Raw genomic sequence first — 17,124 nt, 5'->3', positions numbered from 1 at the left:
AGATAAATTCCACTTTGGTTAAGTTTATCTATCTATCTTTAGTATTCACCAGTATTGAATTCAAATTTTGTGTGTTGTAAAATGTTACATTGAAAAGTTTTTTATCTATTTTTCTTGAAATATTCTCAGACTTCTCCATTATTATACCCTATTTAATATTTGGGATTGTCATAACATAACTTTATATATTGTACATTATTTATTATTTTAATTTTTATTTAATTTTGACTCATATTTTGGTTGTATTTGTGTTTTTTTATTCGATCTCACTTCAATTGATAATATTGTTTTATTTTATTTTTTATAAAATTTTTATTGAAAATTTTGACTAATCATAATTATTTGTTGATATTAATGTTATTGTAAGTGTAGATTGTTTCATATTTTGTGGTTTGTTAATATTTTAAATAATTTGTTTAATGCCCCTGACGAAATATTAATGTCCATCCTCATTAGTTTTAAATTAGTCTGTTATTGGGAAGGTATTATTGGACGGATAATTATTATGTACCTATTGTTATATTATTTCTATCGCTTTGAATTTTGTTTGATTAATTTTGTTTTAAAAAAATGTATTCAGTTGAAAATGTCCTACTGAGGCGGGACGAAACCGGTCCTAATATATTAATTAAAGTGGAATAAGTACATACTATAAAAAATTGCGTTTTATTAAATAAAAACAACAATACAATGCAGTTCCACCATGAATTGACAGTTAACAAAATAAAAGAAAATATTAATTGAAGGTTTAAGATGATTGTATTTTTTGTCGGGTTACGCCATGTCTAGTTTACTTCTGTTGCCCTTTAACGTCTTTGGAGACTATCAATGGCACGTGTTATACAATAATAATGGTCTAAAGAGAATTATATATAATAAGTATTGGTGGAAACTTCTTTTTTTATATATATTTCACGAATACCGGTATTAATATCGGTATTCAATAGGAAATACCAGTATTACTATTTTCATTCTGTATTGCAATCCCTAGTGACAGCAGATAACGTGATGGTAATGTATTTGACGCATTAGTATCGGTGTCAAATGATGAATGTCTGCGAAGGATTTTTTTCCCGAAAGAAAAGTATCGAAGTAACGGTCAAAAAGTATCAAAACATTTTTGACGGCCCTACTCATTAGTGTTATATCTATTACTGGCCCGTGATATGCACTCACATACATCAGTAGGTTGCGGAAGCGTACATATTTATGACAATAATGTGTACTTTGATTATGTGAACTTTTCCTCCTACTTAATATCATATAAATTGAATAGTGCTCGCTAATAAATTAATAGTATGTAAAAAAAACTACAGTTGAATGGCTTAATAGATTTTTTTACGATGTGTTTGAAAATAATCTTGGCTAGGATTATAATAATTTTTGTTTTATCTAATTTATACTCGACGTGTAAAAGTCATGGTATGAAGTGCCCCAGTGGATTTTTCGAATATTCTTCAAATACAAGCGAGTTGTCATGTATACAAGTTCAGGGACCGGGAACATTTTTCGATAAATTCAATGCGTGCGCTGGAAACTTGTTACCATTGTATTTTTATAAAGGCAATTTGTCAGTGAAAAACCAATTATATTGGACCGACAACATAAGATCTTATGAAGATGGACCGTTTATCAACTGGCATATTGTAAGGACTGATAATATGGAAGATGAAGTGCAAAGTATTGGACAACCGGTGGATGTTTTGGAGAAAGATCCCATGAATGGTACTGAAATGTGTGCTGTGGTTAATTTGACATCTGGTGTCCTCCATGCAGTAAGTTGCCGTGAAAAATATCATAGTATTTGCATGACTATGTCATCATTATATAAAAGCGAGCCATCAAAGATTTGCTCTTCTCAGTCGTTGCTATTTAAATCTCCAAGTATAGTGTGTCTGAAAGATATTTTATGGGGATACGAAATGGAAGGAAAGACATCTCCTGAAGCCAGTTCTATCTGCAGAAAGGATTCGGGGTATCTTCTACAACAAGGATATATTTACGCGCATTATCCTGATTTTAGAAACGTTGAAGTCTCATATCCTGAGTATCCAGTTGGCATTAACGGTGATAAAAACGGAGTCCATTGGCAGTATATCCCATACGATAACTATAGCAAGGTTAGTTAATTACTAATAATCAACTGATATATTCTGTTACTGGTGCTGAAATGTATATCATTTAAATCACTCAAGCGCCGGCTAGACGCTCATGCTTTACCACAAGCTTACCTGCACAAACCGGATTGTATCAGGAAGCCCGTGTATATGAACGGGAAAACTGTAGCTCGCACAAACCGAAAAGCGCTGTAAAAGTGTTCCGTATTTTTTGCACAAACTATACCGCGCAAGCAAGTCACTGGCATCTAGCTGGCGCATAAGGGATCGGATTTTAATCGGTATAATCGAAATGTGTATTAATATAATTCTTGATAAATTCATTTCACGCGTTTCGATAATATTGATTATAATCTCGCATAATATAAATATTATATGATATAGCATTCAGATTTCCACAACTATTATTATGTATTACAGCTCTTTTAGACCATTTTTACCATATTAGAAAACAAATGACAGTTTGCCGATTGTTTGAAAAAAATATTAATCGAAATTAGTGCATAAAGTACATTTTATAATTTTAGTAATTACATTAAGATTTATTATTTCTACATTGAATATAAAATAAGAAAAGAGCGTTCCGCTAAATCCACCCTTATAATATTAGTTGATTTACATAATTCGTCTTATTAATAACAATGTAGATGCACTTTCGGTTCTCGGATGTTAAAGACAATCATAATATGAAATTCTCTTTTTTCAAGCAAATTTTGTGAAATGAAATGACATTTTCGCAAATAATTATATTAAGAACGTACCCACCTTACAATGCAATAAGTATTTTAATGGCGTAATAAATGTTCGTCTTTATATACATAATATAATCAAGTTACTACCAATTTTCTGTATGCGGAGAGTTGAAAACATTTGTGCAGACAATGTGTGCAAGGAACGTTGGACGCAATGGAGACAATAGTATGTTTAACTCAATGAGATCTCTTTTGTTTAACTTAAATTAAGAATTGCTATTATGAAGCGTTATCAATAGTGTTTCCTATTTTTTTTTTAATTCCTATCCTTTTCACATTACGTGGTTACTATAATAATTTGTGTCCAGTATACATATTAATAATATTATATATATATTTTTTAGGTTCCAGAATTTAATTGGAACGAGACCATTGCAACGTCCAGTATAAGTGTCAAGCAAAGCACTTTAAATTTACGGAAAAAAGACCATCTATTTAGGAATTTCTTGTGTGAATATTATCCAGTATTGCCTAATATAACAATGCGTCTTACTGTTGAGAGAGAACTTGGTAAGCGTATTTTTTAAATTATTATTTTAATATATTGTCTCACAATCCTATACATTTTATGTATTTAGGCAGGTCGAACGTGTTTAGAATAGTATAGATGAGGGGACCGCACTTTGGTTACCGCGTCGCACTATTTTAAAATGTGATCTTTATAACACGGATATGACAAGCTGTTTAACTGCAACACACGTATTTTATTTTGACTGTCGACGACGCACGAGCTTTTTATCTTTGGAAAAGATGTTGGAAAAGCTTTTACGCCTCTTTAATTGACGTGCGGTAAAAAACCGCCTATTTCTTTAACTTCCTTCTTTATAAACGGTGCATACTTACACTTACAACAGAGCCCACATACGTAACAATAATACTATAATAATATTACAGTCAGTCAGGTAATGTAATATAAATACCTACATGATAAAGTACATAGTATCATTAAGTTACAAATAAAAGAATAAAAAGTAAAATAAAATCGGCATAAAATACTATGAAAAATAACTATCGTACCTCACAATAGCATCAACAGTTCATTGTAATTGTGGTGGTTGAATGCTTGAAGGGAGGTATTGAAGATGTAAATGAAAAGATAATGAGTCCTTCACATTGAAGAAAGAACAGACCATTTGGATTTAAAAAAAAATACTGTGAAAAGGGTCGTAATTTAGGTGGCATGAAACTAGGTTATGCTTAATGATTCGGGACAGTCGAAGATTGAATTAAAATTTTGCTTAAAAGTTTGTTTAAAATGCAGGTTATACCCTCCTTTTACGATTAATTCGTTCCTGGCAAAACCAAATATTTCAGTTATGAAAATTGTACATGAATTTCTCCAAAAATGTAACGCAAATGTCTAGTGTATATTGTAACAAAAATGTAATTCTGTATCATTAATAATGTAACTATTTATTCCTGTCGTTAAAAAAATGTATGTATACTTTTGTAAACCATTGTAAAGCAGAATAGCCTTCCATTCAGAGAAGAGCTCAATTGCTTCCAAATAAAGAAAAAAAGTTTTAAACATAACCAAAAAGTCAACAGTTTGTCGCCTTCAGTTTAACATGGATCAGTGCTCGAAATGGAAAAGTTTACGAACCAGAGCGCTCCACAATTTTCTGAAGATGTTTACATAGTTATCAAATTTTATGCGGAATTTATAAAAATAGGTGTGATAGATTTTCTATCATATGGCATATCTAGCTGAGGAGTTCAAAATTTTTTTTTCCACGAGACGGAGCGACAATTTTACCGATTGCACGAACCGGATCGGCGCTCAGGTGCACTCTCCTCCATTTCAAGCCCTGACATGGACAGACTAGATATCTCTAACAAATTACTGTTCACAATAATTATATTCCCATGGATACCAAGCTTAAAGTTAATAAAACGTACAAATTTATGTTGACATCTTTCAATGTGAGCTTTATAAATAATAACTTACGACATTATTGTAACATAATCTAGCTGTCATTTCAACATTACTGTAGGATTTTTTAATAAAGGGACGCTATCTTTGATAGTCAATTAAGGTTTTGTATCAAAAACTGTTGGCGTTATTTTCTGACAATTAATTGTATTCGTATTAACCATATGTTAATATGGCGCAGTACATTATTCAACAACTGCCCTTATATTTCTAAATATATCGGGGGTAGCCAATTTACCTTTTCTTTCAAGCGATTGACTTTTTTCATTAAAATAGTACTACGACGATGAAGATCACAAACCGCCTTAGTCAAAAATATGATTTTACAGGAGAAGATAAAAACTTGGGTTTATACCGCCGAATATAGTGAATACAACGTAGGAGTCCGAGTATGCGCCTTACTTGTTTCCAAATGCATTCGATTAGAATCGAGTAAGATGTGGTAACTGTATTCTTCAACGACATTTGACAGCTCGCGGTTAACGCTACCATGGACGGCCGTGTTAAAAAATATCACAGTTAACTTCCCGTAATAATTAACTGCGTGAATACGACATATCATATTTATCACCTTTATTAATTTTTATTAATTTTGGAGTTAAATTATATGCCAGAATGCTCTTCTGACCATTTGAAAGATAGTCAACATATAGAGCTGTTAGAGTAAACGTTACATTTTAAAATATGTAACCGCCTCGATTCTTTCTTTATCAGGGCGGAGGCAGATATTATGTTGTACTTTCTCTCAAGTCTCAACCTCATTCCGATACATTAAAAAATACATTGTAATTACGAATCTTTAAATGAAATGACGTCTCGTGGGGGTAGGCAGGTCATGCGTTTCTTAGGGGTGGTATATGCGGCAAACGAAGGAGCGAATATGATCATAACATATTTAGGAAACAGTGACGGTTTTCCATGAAACGGACGATACGGTCGCGCCGTTACAAACTACCGACATCTTAGTTTCAAAACGTAGCATGGGGACTTCCACACTGGTCACGCACTACTATTTGGGAGTATGTTTCGACGAGTCCTACATAGATTATATTGTGTATTTTTTTTTTCAAGATTTTTGTTGCTTTCGCTGCTTAGTTTAAGATATTACATATGCAGGGCAGTTATGCACCTAACAATTGTGCATAAAATTTGAGACCAAAAATGAAAAAGGATTTTATTGCAAGTCGGGCAAAGGATAGCACTTTGCCTAGGGACGCCGCTGTTTAAATGAGTATAAAAATAATATATGTATTTGGTGGGATTCTAACTGTAAATGAAATAGGTACACTTACCTGTTATCAATTGCCACATTACTCCCAGAGATGAACTCCCGACTTGGCCTTCTGTCGTCAATGTAAAGTGCTTAACCTAATGCCAAACGGTTACAATTCAAATTTTATTTATTTTTACGTATAGTGAACGTTGCAAATTAATAATTCAAGACGTTCACAATATGACATTTAGAAACAAAGAAATAGTATTATATAAAAGTTTTTTAAACAGTAGAAAAGTGTAAATACAAATATATATATATGTAAATTAGAAAGTATTGACTTAAAGCATCTGAACATTGTGTATATTTTTTTTCCATATTGAATGACACACACTAGTGACAAACCATATCAATGGGATATTCGCTCTTGCTTACTCATTTAATAAAATGCTTTCATGTAGAGAATCTTAAAACATGTAAATTAAATTCATATTTTATAGGGTTACATGTAAATTGTACGTAAAACATTTCACCGTGGCACACTTCGTTGTATGTGTACATCCACCGATTTTTTTGAGCTCGTCTATCCAGCGGGATAGTCCGTGTGGCGTTCAGTTACCCTTGGGTACCACTGTATGACGGCACTTGTCTAGCGGTTATCTATTCGCCGAGCAACTTGCAAGCGCATTGCCATTTTAATCTACTTAGCGACCTCATCACATCGCATACAATACATATATATATATATACAATTAGATACTTAAATATATTGATATTTTCTTAAAATAATCGAGCGCTCCGGTTTGTACAATTTTCCGTTTCGAGCACTGATTTGATGTCCATTTACTCAATTTAGTCATTGGTGCACTTGTAATCCTGAGCACAGCAATTATAATTTTATGAAGATGCATACATTCAAATGTTATAAATATTTTTTTTTCTTTTCAGGCGGTGAAAAGGAATCACTGGTATTAGCAGTTGAAGGAGATCATGGCGTAAATGAATCTGATATTAAGTGTTTTACTGATTCTCAAACTTATTATCCAACAACTGTATCAATACATATCATACCATATCATTATCGGATGAATACGTCATCAAAATACTTTGTCGATGGGAAAGACAATGGATATTATTGGTGCTTGAGAATGAACAGCATTTCATACAGAACACCCGAATCTAACAAAGTTATATTTCTCCCAGATCGCAAATCGTCAGATGATGCCAAAGCTTTTTTGTTGCAATTTCCCAAAGACAAAAAAATAAAAACCATTCGTGAAGTTATAGAAACAAACTTTCGATTAGCGAAATATAAGAGACTATATCAAAATAATTCAATCTTGATACATTCCCGTCCTTCGACTTCAACCATCCATAATGAGTATATCATATTATATGAACGAAACATTCAATACTTCGAAAAATCACCAAATATTTTTACAATAGATGAAGGTAAATATTCATATTATAATATATAACACAATTTTATTTTTATGACAAAGTATCTTTATATGGATCTCCATACAAGATGTTTGTGATTATTTGTCGTTATTAATTTTTGTTCTGTCAATGGTGTAATACAGTGATCGCCAAACGGTAGCTCGTGGCGGCATTTTCGGTAGCTCACGTAGGATAGTTTATCATATTTATAAATTGCGGTTTAGTGACTTTAAAATAGCTGCTTGGACAATTTGTTTCACCTCCTTTTATTAATTTAGAATTATTGCGCTCAAAATGAAGGCATTGTTTTGTTCTACCTACTTATGTGAATCAAAATTTTCCACTATGAAGGTGGTTAAAAGTAAATATATAGAAACAAACTCATAGATGTACATCTTGATAATTGCATTCAAATGGGAGTGACAAGATACTCACCGAGAATTGAAAAAAATATGGAGGAAAGTGAATGCCATTCTTTTCACTAATTAATAATTATTTTTACTTTTACTCACACTTATTTTAAGTAACGCATTTTATGTTTTATTATAAGTCCGATGTCCTAATTTATTGAAAGTAATATAATAATGTTATGTATGACACGATAAAGGACGATAAAAAAAAATATGAAGAAGGAATATATATAAGTAGCTCACCAGAAAATTTCAATTTCTGAAAGTAGCTCACATCCTTATTGAGTTTGGAGACCACTGGTGTAATACATCTTGGATTCAGGCACACGTGAAAGGAAAACACGAAAAATTATCAATTTGTCATGGATAAATGGGCGAAAATTCTTTGACATACTCAACGGTAGACACTCACTTACTTACTCACTGTCTTACAAGTGAGATCACTTATAATAAAATATTATATAGTAAGCGTGGTGATTCCTCTTCTATCTTCCAGGATAGCAGACTCAGTGCATTTTATCCGCTCTACACAACTGTCACTCGTTCAAGCTAATACACATACATAATATTTAGAAAAAAATTGAGTATCAGACGAGATTCAGCATTTTTAGACTCAATTTCGATTGGGTGGGAAAAAATCGAACGATGGTGTCAAAAATCTCCACCCTTTTTCATAACTTGGCTTTATTTTATTATATTATATCCACTTACACGTGCAGTGTATTGATATATTTTGTTGTGTACTTTTATATTTAAAAAATTAATATGAACATAAGATGTTAATCTACTTTTTATTTTAGCCTCAAAAATGTATTATTGCAATTATGTGTGCCGGACAGATGCATAATACGATGAAAAAAATCACTGTATTTAAATGTTTTTTTTTCTGTATAAATGATAGTTTTAGAGAAAACTGATGAAACACATTTCCTGGAAAATTTTATCTATGGCAGCCAGAGAAATAGAATGCCATGACTAAATAAATCTAGTTTCGGTAATCTCCGGTATATGCCCAAGAGGGTATCGATATGGTCGGATGATGAAAGGAAAACATGTGGTATAATTATTAATATAGCATATTATTATCTCGACGATTTTGGTACATATAATTCAGGATGACTATAATTATGATAAAGCTTGTAAGTACTCATCATCTTGGGGATTACTTTGTCGCTGAGGATCGTGTCCAACTTGAAATACTGTCATCTTTTGAACGACCAAGACTTCCTACCCCTGTCGATCCTCTGCTTCTCTCAGGGTAGAGTAAGGCTGCCACGAGTAAGCTCATTCACTTGGTTACCCCAGCACGCCGACTCTCTTCCTCTGCTTCGCTTTCCTTGATCTCGAACATATTGTCGATAACCATTTCTTTATCAGCTGTAGTTTTTGGATGATTGATTGGTTCGTTTTGTACTCCGTCCAAGATATAAAAAGTATTCAACGCTCACATCGCATTTTGAAGGCATCAATAATTGCCTTCCGCTCCCTTGCACTCAGATTTCATGACTCGACACCGTACAAAAATATCGAGAATGCTAATGTTTCCATAAGTATCATTTTCGTGGAAATTAAAATTCTCCGATCCTTGCATATTATAGTGATAAGACATGAAATTGCATTTTTCACAATCTGTATGCGCCTTGCTAACTCTGTTTCTCCACTTTCAATTTTTCAGTAATAGTGTACCCCAGATACACAAACTCGTCCACTTTTTGAAGGTTTTCGAGTAGACTTGTTGGTAGAAGGTTAGCCCGATCGATAACCATTAACTTGGTTGTATTCGTATTAATAAGGAGGCCGTGTTTGCGACCCTGTTACTTTACCCGGTATAGCAACTCTATGAGCATCATAATGATATCATCAGCAGCTATTAGCGTGGTTCTATTGAGCAGTTGAGTTCATACAAAAGTTTATAGTGAATTTCCAATGAATTTTTCATTCACCTAATATTTGTATGAAACTTAGTATAATGGACTAAATATTGCTATATTATATCATGTTGTCTGTTCATTTTAATTCACCAACAGATTGGTAACTTTGGCTAGCTAATAACAAAGGAAAATTTTATCGATAAAGATTATTATTAATATGCCAAAAGTTCATTTATACAAAGCCATGCCATCTTATCATACTGTCAAATGAGATTATCTCCAGTCCATTTGAGAATATATCAATATACATAATAATTATGTACTACAACGAATTTTATCCTACTTATTCTTATTCTAATACCAATGATATTTCAACAGAAGTCTATTTTACGGATTCAAGTACAACTAGGGAATCCAATCCCGAGCCAAAATTCTGATCCCGGGATTTCGGGATTACAATTTGACAATCTCGGGATTGGCATTTTTTTCCATTGTTAATATAATTTTTTTATATTTACAAATAACATTGATAAAATCGATCAAAAATAAATCTAGTATAATTTATTATATTTAAGACATTTATATTGTATACGTTCAATCTTGGAAATACACAAGTTTAATGGAGTAAATAATATTGTAATATAAATAATAATGTGAATTTGATTTGAAGATTGCTGTTTCTGATAGTAAAGACATAATGAATGGATTAGCGAGATTTAAAATAGTAAAACAAATAATCATGGCATACTTATGGCCTTTCGGCTTCATAAATCTAATTAGTCAGCCAAATATGAAACTGCCGTAAAACGTATGATATCATGGTGGAATATTACTTTGTTAAAAGTGCGAAGCTTTGTTTTTTTCCAATCTTTCTCATTTTTAATAACCTATGTGAAAAAATAAAATGAATCGGCTACCTACACATGGGTATAAATCAAACTTCATTCAAACTCAGTTTATTTCTAATGTAGTTATTTTTTTATTAAAAGTATTTTTTCTGTTATATTTTCGCTTTTAGTTTATTTTCCATAAAAATTGATAAAAAAATCAATCCCGAAATCCCGGGATTATGTTTATCAATCCCGGGATTCATAGGTATCGAAAATAGCTCGGGATCCCGGGATTGGAATCCCTAAGTACAACTGACACTACACCGGAATACTATTCTACGGATTCAAGTAAAACTGACACTACACCGGAATACTATTCTACGGATTCAAGTACAACTGACACTACACCGGAATACTATTCTACGGATTCAAGTAAAACTGACACTACATCGGAATACCATTCTACGGATTCAAGTACAACTGACACTACACCGGAATACCATTCTACGGATTCAAGTACAACTGACACTACACCGGAATACTATTCTACGGATTCAAGTAAAACTGACACTACACCGGAATACTATTCTACGGATTCAAGTAAAACTGAGACTACACCGGAATACTATTCAACGGGTTCAAGTACAACCGACACTATATCGGAATACTATTCAATGTTTTTAGGTACAACTAACACCCCACCAGATTACTATTCTGTTGATTCAAGTACAACCGAATCTACCCCGGAATATTATTTAACGGATTCAACAACATTAGATGATTCCACAGGAAACTTCTCCACCGATTCCACTACATCCGACACTACAACGGAATACTATTCTACTTATTTTACGACAGACAATTTGACCCCCGTAAGTAATCCCTACATGAAATACGAATTTTGTTACGAATGCTATTAATATGTGAATTGCCTTTTTTGTTCTAAATGAATCATTAAAGGTTATATTAACAGATTTTATATAAGGAACCATTGTAAGCCACTTCCAGTACCTATGTCCATTATGTCTAATTTATATTCAATGGTAAATTTATGACGTTAATAATATATATCGCACCCCCAGTAAAATACTGTAGTAATCCAAAAATTGGCATATTGCAGGAGAGCCATTTGAAGTTTCAAATATTCTTTGAAAATACAGGAAAAGTCTGAATGTAAAAATTATTACTCATTTTTATGGAAAAACATGATCTATTTTCAACTGTATTCATCATTTTTCTCTAAAACATGTACAAATTGAGTTATTTTAATATTTCTGAGTTACGACTGTATTTTATTAGGACATTTGAAAATTTCATGGTAAAATTTGAATCAACTCAATACTTTCTATGTAAAATTCCCTACCACCAATAAAATAATTTTAGCTAATTTCTTGGGCACTGTAAAGGAAGGTTTTCAAAATATTAAGTTATGGTACAATCTTTAAAGATTTATTGAAAAAAACAATAAAAATACAATTATTAGTTCAAAACAAAAAAAATTACTTAATTATTTTATTTAATGGGCAAATAAAATTGTCAGGTATAATTTTTAATTTGTAATCATCACTTGGAAGAGAAGCAAAAAAATCATAATAAAATTCATGATGTTTAACAGTGCAGAGAGAAAGCAAATCCTCATTTTTAATTGTCGTTATTTTTGGTCGTTCTTGATATGCTTTGGATAAATTGAGACCATCCATTGGTAACGGTTTACCTATTTGCCGTTGACGAACATTCAATTTCCTACATTCTTCATGATAACTGATTTAAAAAAAATAATGTATGGATAGTCTCTGTCTATTCTTATAACTTTAATCTTCTACCACAAATATTTTTTCTCCATTTTCATCCTTGTTGTAATTTCTACCGATTTCATCTGCTAGTTTTTTCATGTTGTGAAAATTATTGTCGTCATAGGTTTAACTATGTATGGTTGTCCTCTTTTCTTACTTGTTTGTACAATGGTAATCATTTGGCTGGTCACAAATATCAGTCCACTTTAGCCCTAGTCTTCTGCTGCTCAATTGTAGAATGGACACTATTGCCTTCATTTTGGGTATGCCCGGTGATCAAAAACTTAAAGGAGATCGTTTTGATCTGCTGTGAATTCTTGATGGCATATAAATACATTGCAGCAATGTATTTATTTTTATTCTGCCCGGCACAAAATGTCGCTGTAAAAAATAAAATGCTCAATGTGGTGATATTTTTGACATGCAATGTAATCGAGTACACAACTACCAATTTCATTGGATCCTCGTGCAGCTTGATTCTTGTCCCACATGTAGCAGTTTGCAATATTTTCAGTGATATTATAGACTGTAAGATTGTACATTGCCAACTTTCGTTTATAATAGAATGTTGACAGATTTCCGCAAGGAAGCAGTAAAACAGCCTGGCAATCATATACAGCTATATTAATGACACTATTTTGGCCATTAGTTCGGGACTCTGCTATGTCTTTGGTCTTTTCATCCCTTACCTCTTTTTTCCATGTTGATGTGCCTCATACTTTTCTTGAAGTTTTTCTTCTGGTGAAGAATTATTGTATAGGTTGCATTGAACGCACAAATCTTTTTTAGGTTTAAAGAAGCCAATAATAAATTCGTTATTAAATATGAATGCGTATAAGAGTTCTTTTCCAAATGGCATATTGTTGTCAGCTTGTTGTTTTTTGTGTAACAGATACATTTCAGCAATTGTTAATTTACCATCTAAATACAATCTAGGCGTCTGTGCACGCAAATAATGTGATTCGATCACTGGGGAAAATTAATAATGTGAGCTCTTAAATATTTTTTTAAAACATCATCAATCTTTTTGTGATTGCCATAGTGACCTCTTTGTTCTGGAATTGGCGTTCCGAAAAGGAGATCTCGTGTTTTCTACGCAGTGGAGCAGTACCTTTCACTCACCCCAAATGTTTTGATAAAGTATTTTTTGCATACTTGTATTTTACTTCCATTCAATTGAAGTTAATAACAAAAATTGTTGCCTCTGCTGCTTCCAGTTTTTTTGTTTTAATATTTTGGAACAATAATATCCATGCAACTAGTGAGAAAATTATGCTGTATATTAACATTTTCCTATAGTAACAGAGTTACAACAGTATTTTTTTGAGAAATATTGTTTTAGTTTTTTAGGAAGCTTCTTGTAAAATACTGTCGTAACTTAGTTACAACACTATTTTATTATCGATTTAATAGTTTTCGGAAAGTAATGTACTGTATTAAGTGCTTTCTCTCTGACACTATTTGAGTTTGAGATACGACAGTATTTTATTAAAATAGCAAAAAAAAAACGAATCCAACCACATCCATAACTCGAAAACGCCCATTTCAGACTTACAACAGTATCTTACTGGGGGTGCGAATAAAATAATTTATTATCCTAAAAAAGTCGTCAAAATATGTATAAAAATTGGATGAACCCTTTAAGTACTCTCTGATAGGTGGAAGATATGGTCCAATGTCCAAAGGACAGTGGCTTATCTCTTTACATTTACATAGTGATCTGCTACTCCAGATACCATCCCAGTGATATTGGGCAGTTTTTAAGCAACTGACTTCCAATTCCGAGCGACTCCATGGTTCAAATATATCCAGAATCCCAGAAAATACAATAGATTTATAAATAAAAATACAGATTATTAAATGAGATTTTTTTAATTTGCCCAAAAAATTATCTCTAAAATTAGGAGTAATTAAAAACAAGGTCGGTTTTTTTGTCTTTCAGATGTTTTCCAAAGAGGTTCAAAACGTTATAAATGGATTCAATGATATGATTAACTCACCGGTGGTACCCGATGTTTTAAAAATGGCTGTTAAAAATATGAACAGCGTCCTGCTACTTAAGGAAACCCGACTTCCTCAGGATGTAGCCCAGAGTTTTGATAATGTATTAAATGCAGTTGAGATTCCCCAGAACGAGAAGTATCTTAGAGAAGTACAACCAAACATTGCAGTATTAGTTGCGAAAAGAAAAGGACCAGCTCCCATTATTGGCATACGAGTTAAAAGGATTGCAGAAGAAGGCATCAAACAAGATACAATGGAACCACTAACAGAAGGTTTTAATTAAATATATATATATATATTTATTTTATTATTATTTTCTGAAATCAATTTATTGGGCGTAATGAGGCGCTCTTCAAAATATTGAATATTGTTTGAGCATAGAAGAGGGTATTTCAAATGCATTTACAGATGAAAGTCAAAACTACTTTATTAGCCTAATCATGTATACGGTGATTGATAAAACAATCACATGTAGATGTTATGTTAATTATTAAGATGATTTTTATATTAGTGTAGTATCATCTCCGAAAGGGGGGGAGCATTTAGCATCGAAGGTCGAAAGTTTGGAAATATGTGATGGTAAAACACACCTCTAAAGCTCATCTATATCTGTGACTTGAGGATTAAGGTGAAAATATATAGAGATTTATTTATAAAGATCATTATTTAGTGCTTATATGATTTTATCTATCTTATTTTCAGATGACATGCTAGATTCAGATTTATACAGCTCCAATAATGACATAGTAGTTAATGTACCTTCGCATATATGCAATGGTACTAGTGAACAGTTATCTTTTGGACTCTACAAAGACGATGCAGCTTTTCAGAAGAAAACTAACACTGTCTGGCAAGTAAACAGTCGAATACTGAGTATATCACTCGGCAACAAAACTTGTTTCAAAAAGTCCAACTATATCGACATTCACTTCCGTTCTTTTGACTGTCACCAATCTAACAAGAAGAAAGGTTGTGCTTATTGCAACTTTAACACCACAAATTGGTCAACGAATGGATGCGTTTTATTACCACCGGATAAATTAGGATCCATAGACGTTTGCAGATGTTACCATCTGACTCACTTTGCTCAAATAATTCGATATGGTAACACAAGAATTGAAGAAACCCACAATATAGTATTATCTAGTATTACATATGTTAGTTGCACCCTTTCATTAATTGGGCTTATGATAATATGCCTCACTGGCATGATTTCTCATACATGGAGAGCAGAATTTTCTAACAAAGTATGGTTGAATTTGTCCATATCTATTGCTTTGCTTATTGTAACATTTTTGGTTATTTCTATATTAGATTTTTCTAAATTCAACCCATTTGTTTGCATTGGCACCGGCATTATTTTGCATTATGGAGTATTGTCCTCACTCTCGTGGATGTTTTTATCAGCGTTCATGTCTTACAAAAAAATTAAAAAAGTTTTTGCAAGTGAAGCACCGTATAGACTTTTGAAAGTCTGCATAACTGGCTGGATTATCCCCGTTTTACCAATTGCCATATTAATATTTATTGATTCCGATTCATATCTTTTACACTATAAACAGGGAAATTCTCAAATGGATTTTTGTTATCCGTCTGGATTAGGACACTGGTTGACAGTTTTTTTTCCTGTAGCATCTGTTGTTTTTGCAAATACAATACTATTCTTTTTGATTATTTATGACATTTTTAAACAATCAGACATTACAAGCCACGGAGATGACAAACAATTTTTTAGACAGGTTTCTATTAGCTTCTTAATGTTTTTCCTTTATGGTCTGACTTGGATGTTTGGCCTCTTTTCAAATAATATTTATTTTGCTTACATATTCTGTTTTACAGCCACGGCTCAAGGATTTATATTATTTGTATTTTTTATAATTCTCAATAAAAAAACAAGAAAAATATGGTATATCTATTTAGGAGGTAAAGACAAAGTTTTGCCTGCGAGTAGCAAACTATTCAAAGCTAAAGTCTCTTCAGATTTTGAATATCATGAAACTGTTCATTTGAAAGAATATCATCCATCAGCATTTGATTAAAATGATTGGCGCACTACTATTGTTTGATATATATATACCTACCTATATATTTTTTTTATTTCCTATACTAAAAAAAATATTTAATTTTAACCTTAACCAGTGACTGTCCTAGACTTCTTCCGTGTGAAGTATGGAAAAAAATAGAGAGATACACTATGAAAAATAGACTAATTTAATTTTAACATAATTTATTCGGCACCTCATCTCACCACTCCACCGCTACAGTCTAACTCTCTACACTCTACCCACTTACAATAAATAAATGCAAGTGCGTTATTTTCGAAAAAATGTGTCTTAAATGTTATGATCATTTTGAGTTATCGTCATACAACTTTAATTAACAAGTTCAGCTGTACGAGTTACATCAATCATCTAGTAACTTTTGAGTTATAACGGAACAAACTGATAAGATTTTAAAAAAATAGATATAATTTGTGCCAAGATATCACTGAAATAGTCAAAACGCCGATTAATTGGTAAATATTTAAAAATCAGAGACTGATACCTACTATAATTGTATTATTAGTATAGATAGATTGAAAATATCAATATTTTATTTTAAATAATTTTGATGGTTTTTTATGTTTAAATAACTAATATATTTTATAAAGACTTTTATTGAAACATACATTGACATATTGTTTTCTATTTAATTTCCCCTATAACAGTGGTTCTTAACCTTTTCGAAGTCACTGTGCACTTTTGATCATAAGAAAAAATTG

The 17,124-nt window shown here is 32.0% G+C and overlaps 1 protein-coding gene across 2 annotated transcripts; it reads left to right on the top strand.

Moving 5' to 3' along the window:
- Positions 1–1,170: 1,170 nt before the first annotated feature.
- Positions 1,171–16,560, top strand: LOC147064722 (uncharacterized). Of its 2 annotated transcripts, XM_085957574.1 has the most exons (6): positions 1,171–2,120; positions 3,214–3,379; positions 6,964–7,467; positions 11,251–11,438; positions 14,302–14,635; positions 15,066–16,560. In XM_085957574.1, the coding sequence occupies exons 1-6, from the start codon at positions 1,344–1,346 to the stop codon at positions 16,400–16,402; spliced, it is 3,306 nt and encodes a 1,101-aa protein (XP_085813700.1). In that variant the 5' UTR covers positions 1,171–1,343; the 3' UTR covers positions 16,403–16,560. The 2 variants fall into 2 exon arrangements, with proteins under 2 accessions (XP_085813700.1, XP_085813701.1); XM_085957575.1 differs by lacking the exons at positions 14,302–14,635; positions 15,066–16,560 and adding an exon at positions 13,402–13,541.
- The last annotated feature ends 564 nt before the right edge of the window (positions 16,561–17,124 follow it).

This window comes from Rhyacophila brunnea, unplaced genomic scaffold (assembly GCF_057557595.1).
Source record: "Rhyacophila brunnea isolate RB1 unplaced genomic scaffold, BYU_Rbru_1.0 scaffold_7, whole genome shotgun sequence".
Lineage (NCBI taxonomy): Eukaryota > Metazoa > Arthropoda > Insecta > Trichoptera > Rhyacophilidae > Rhyacophila > Rhyacophila brunnea.
The sequence above is the reverse complement of the archived record's forward strand: the minus strand, read 5'-3'. Positions and strand labels throughout refer to the sequence as shown.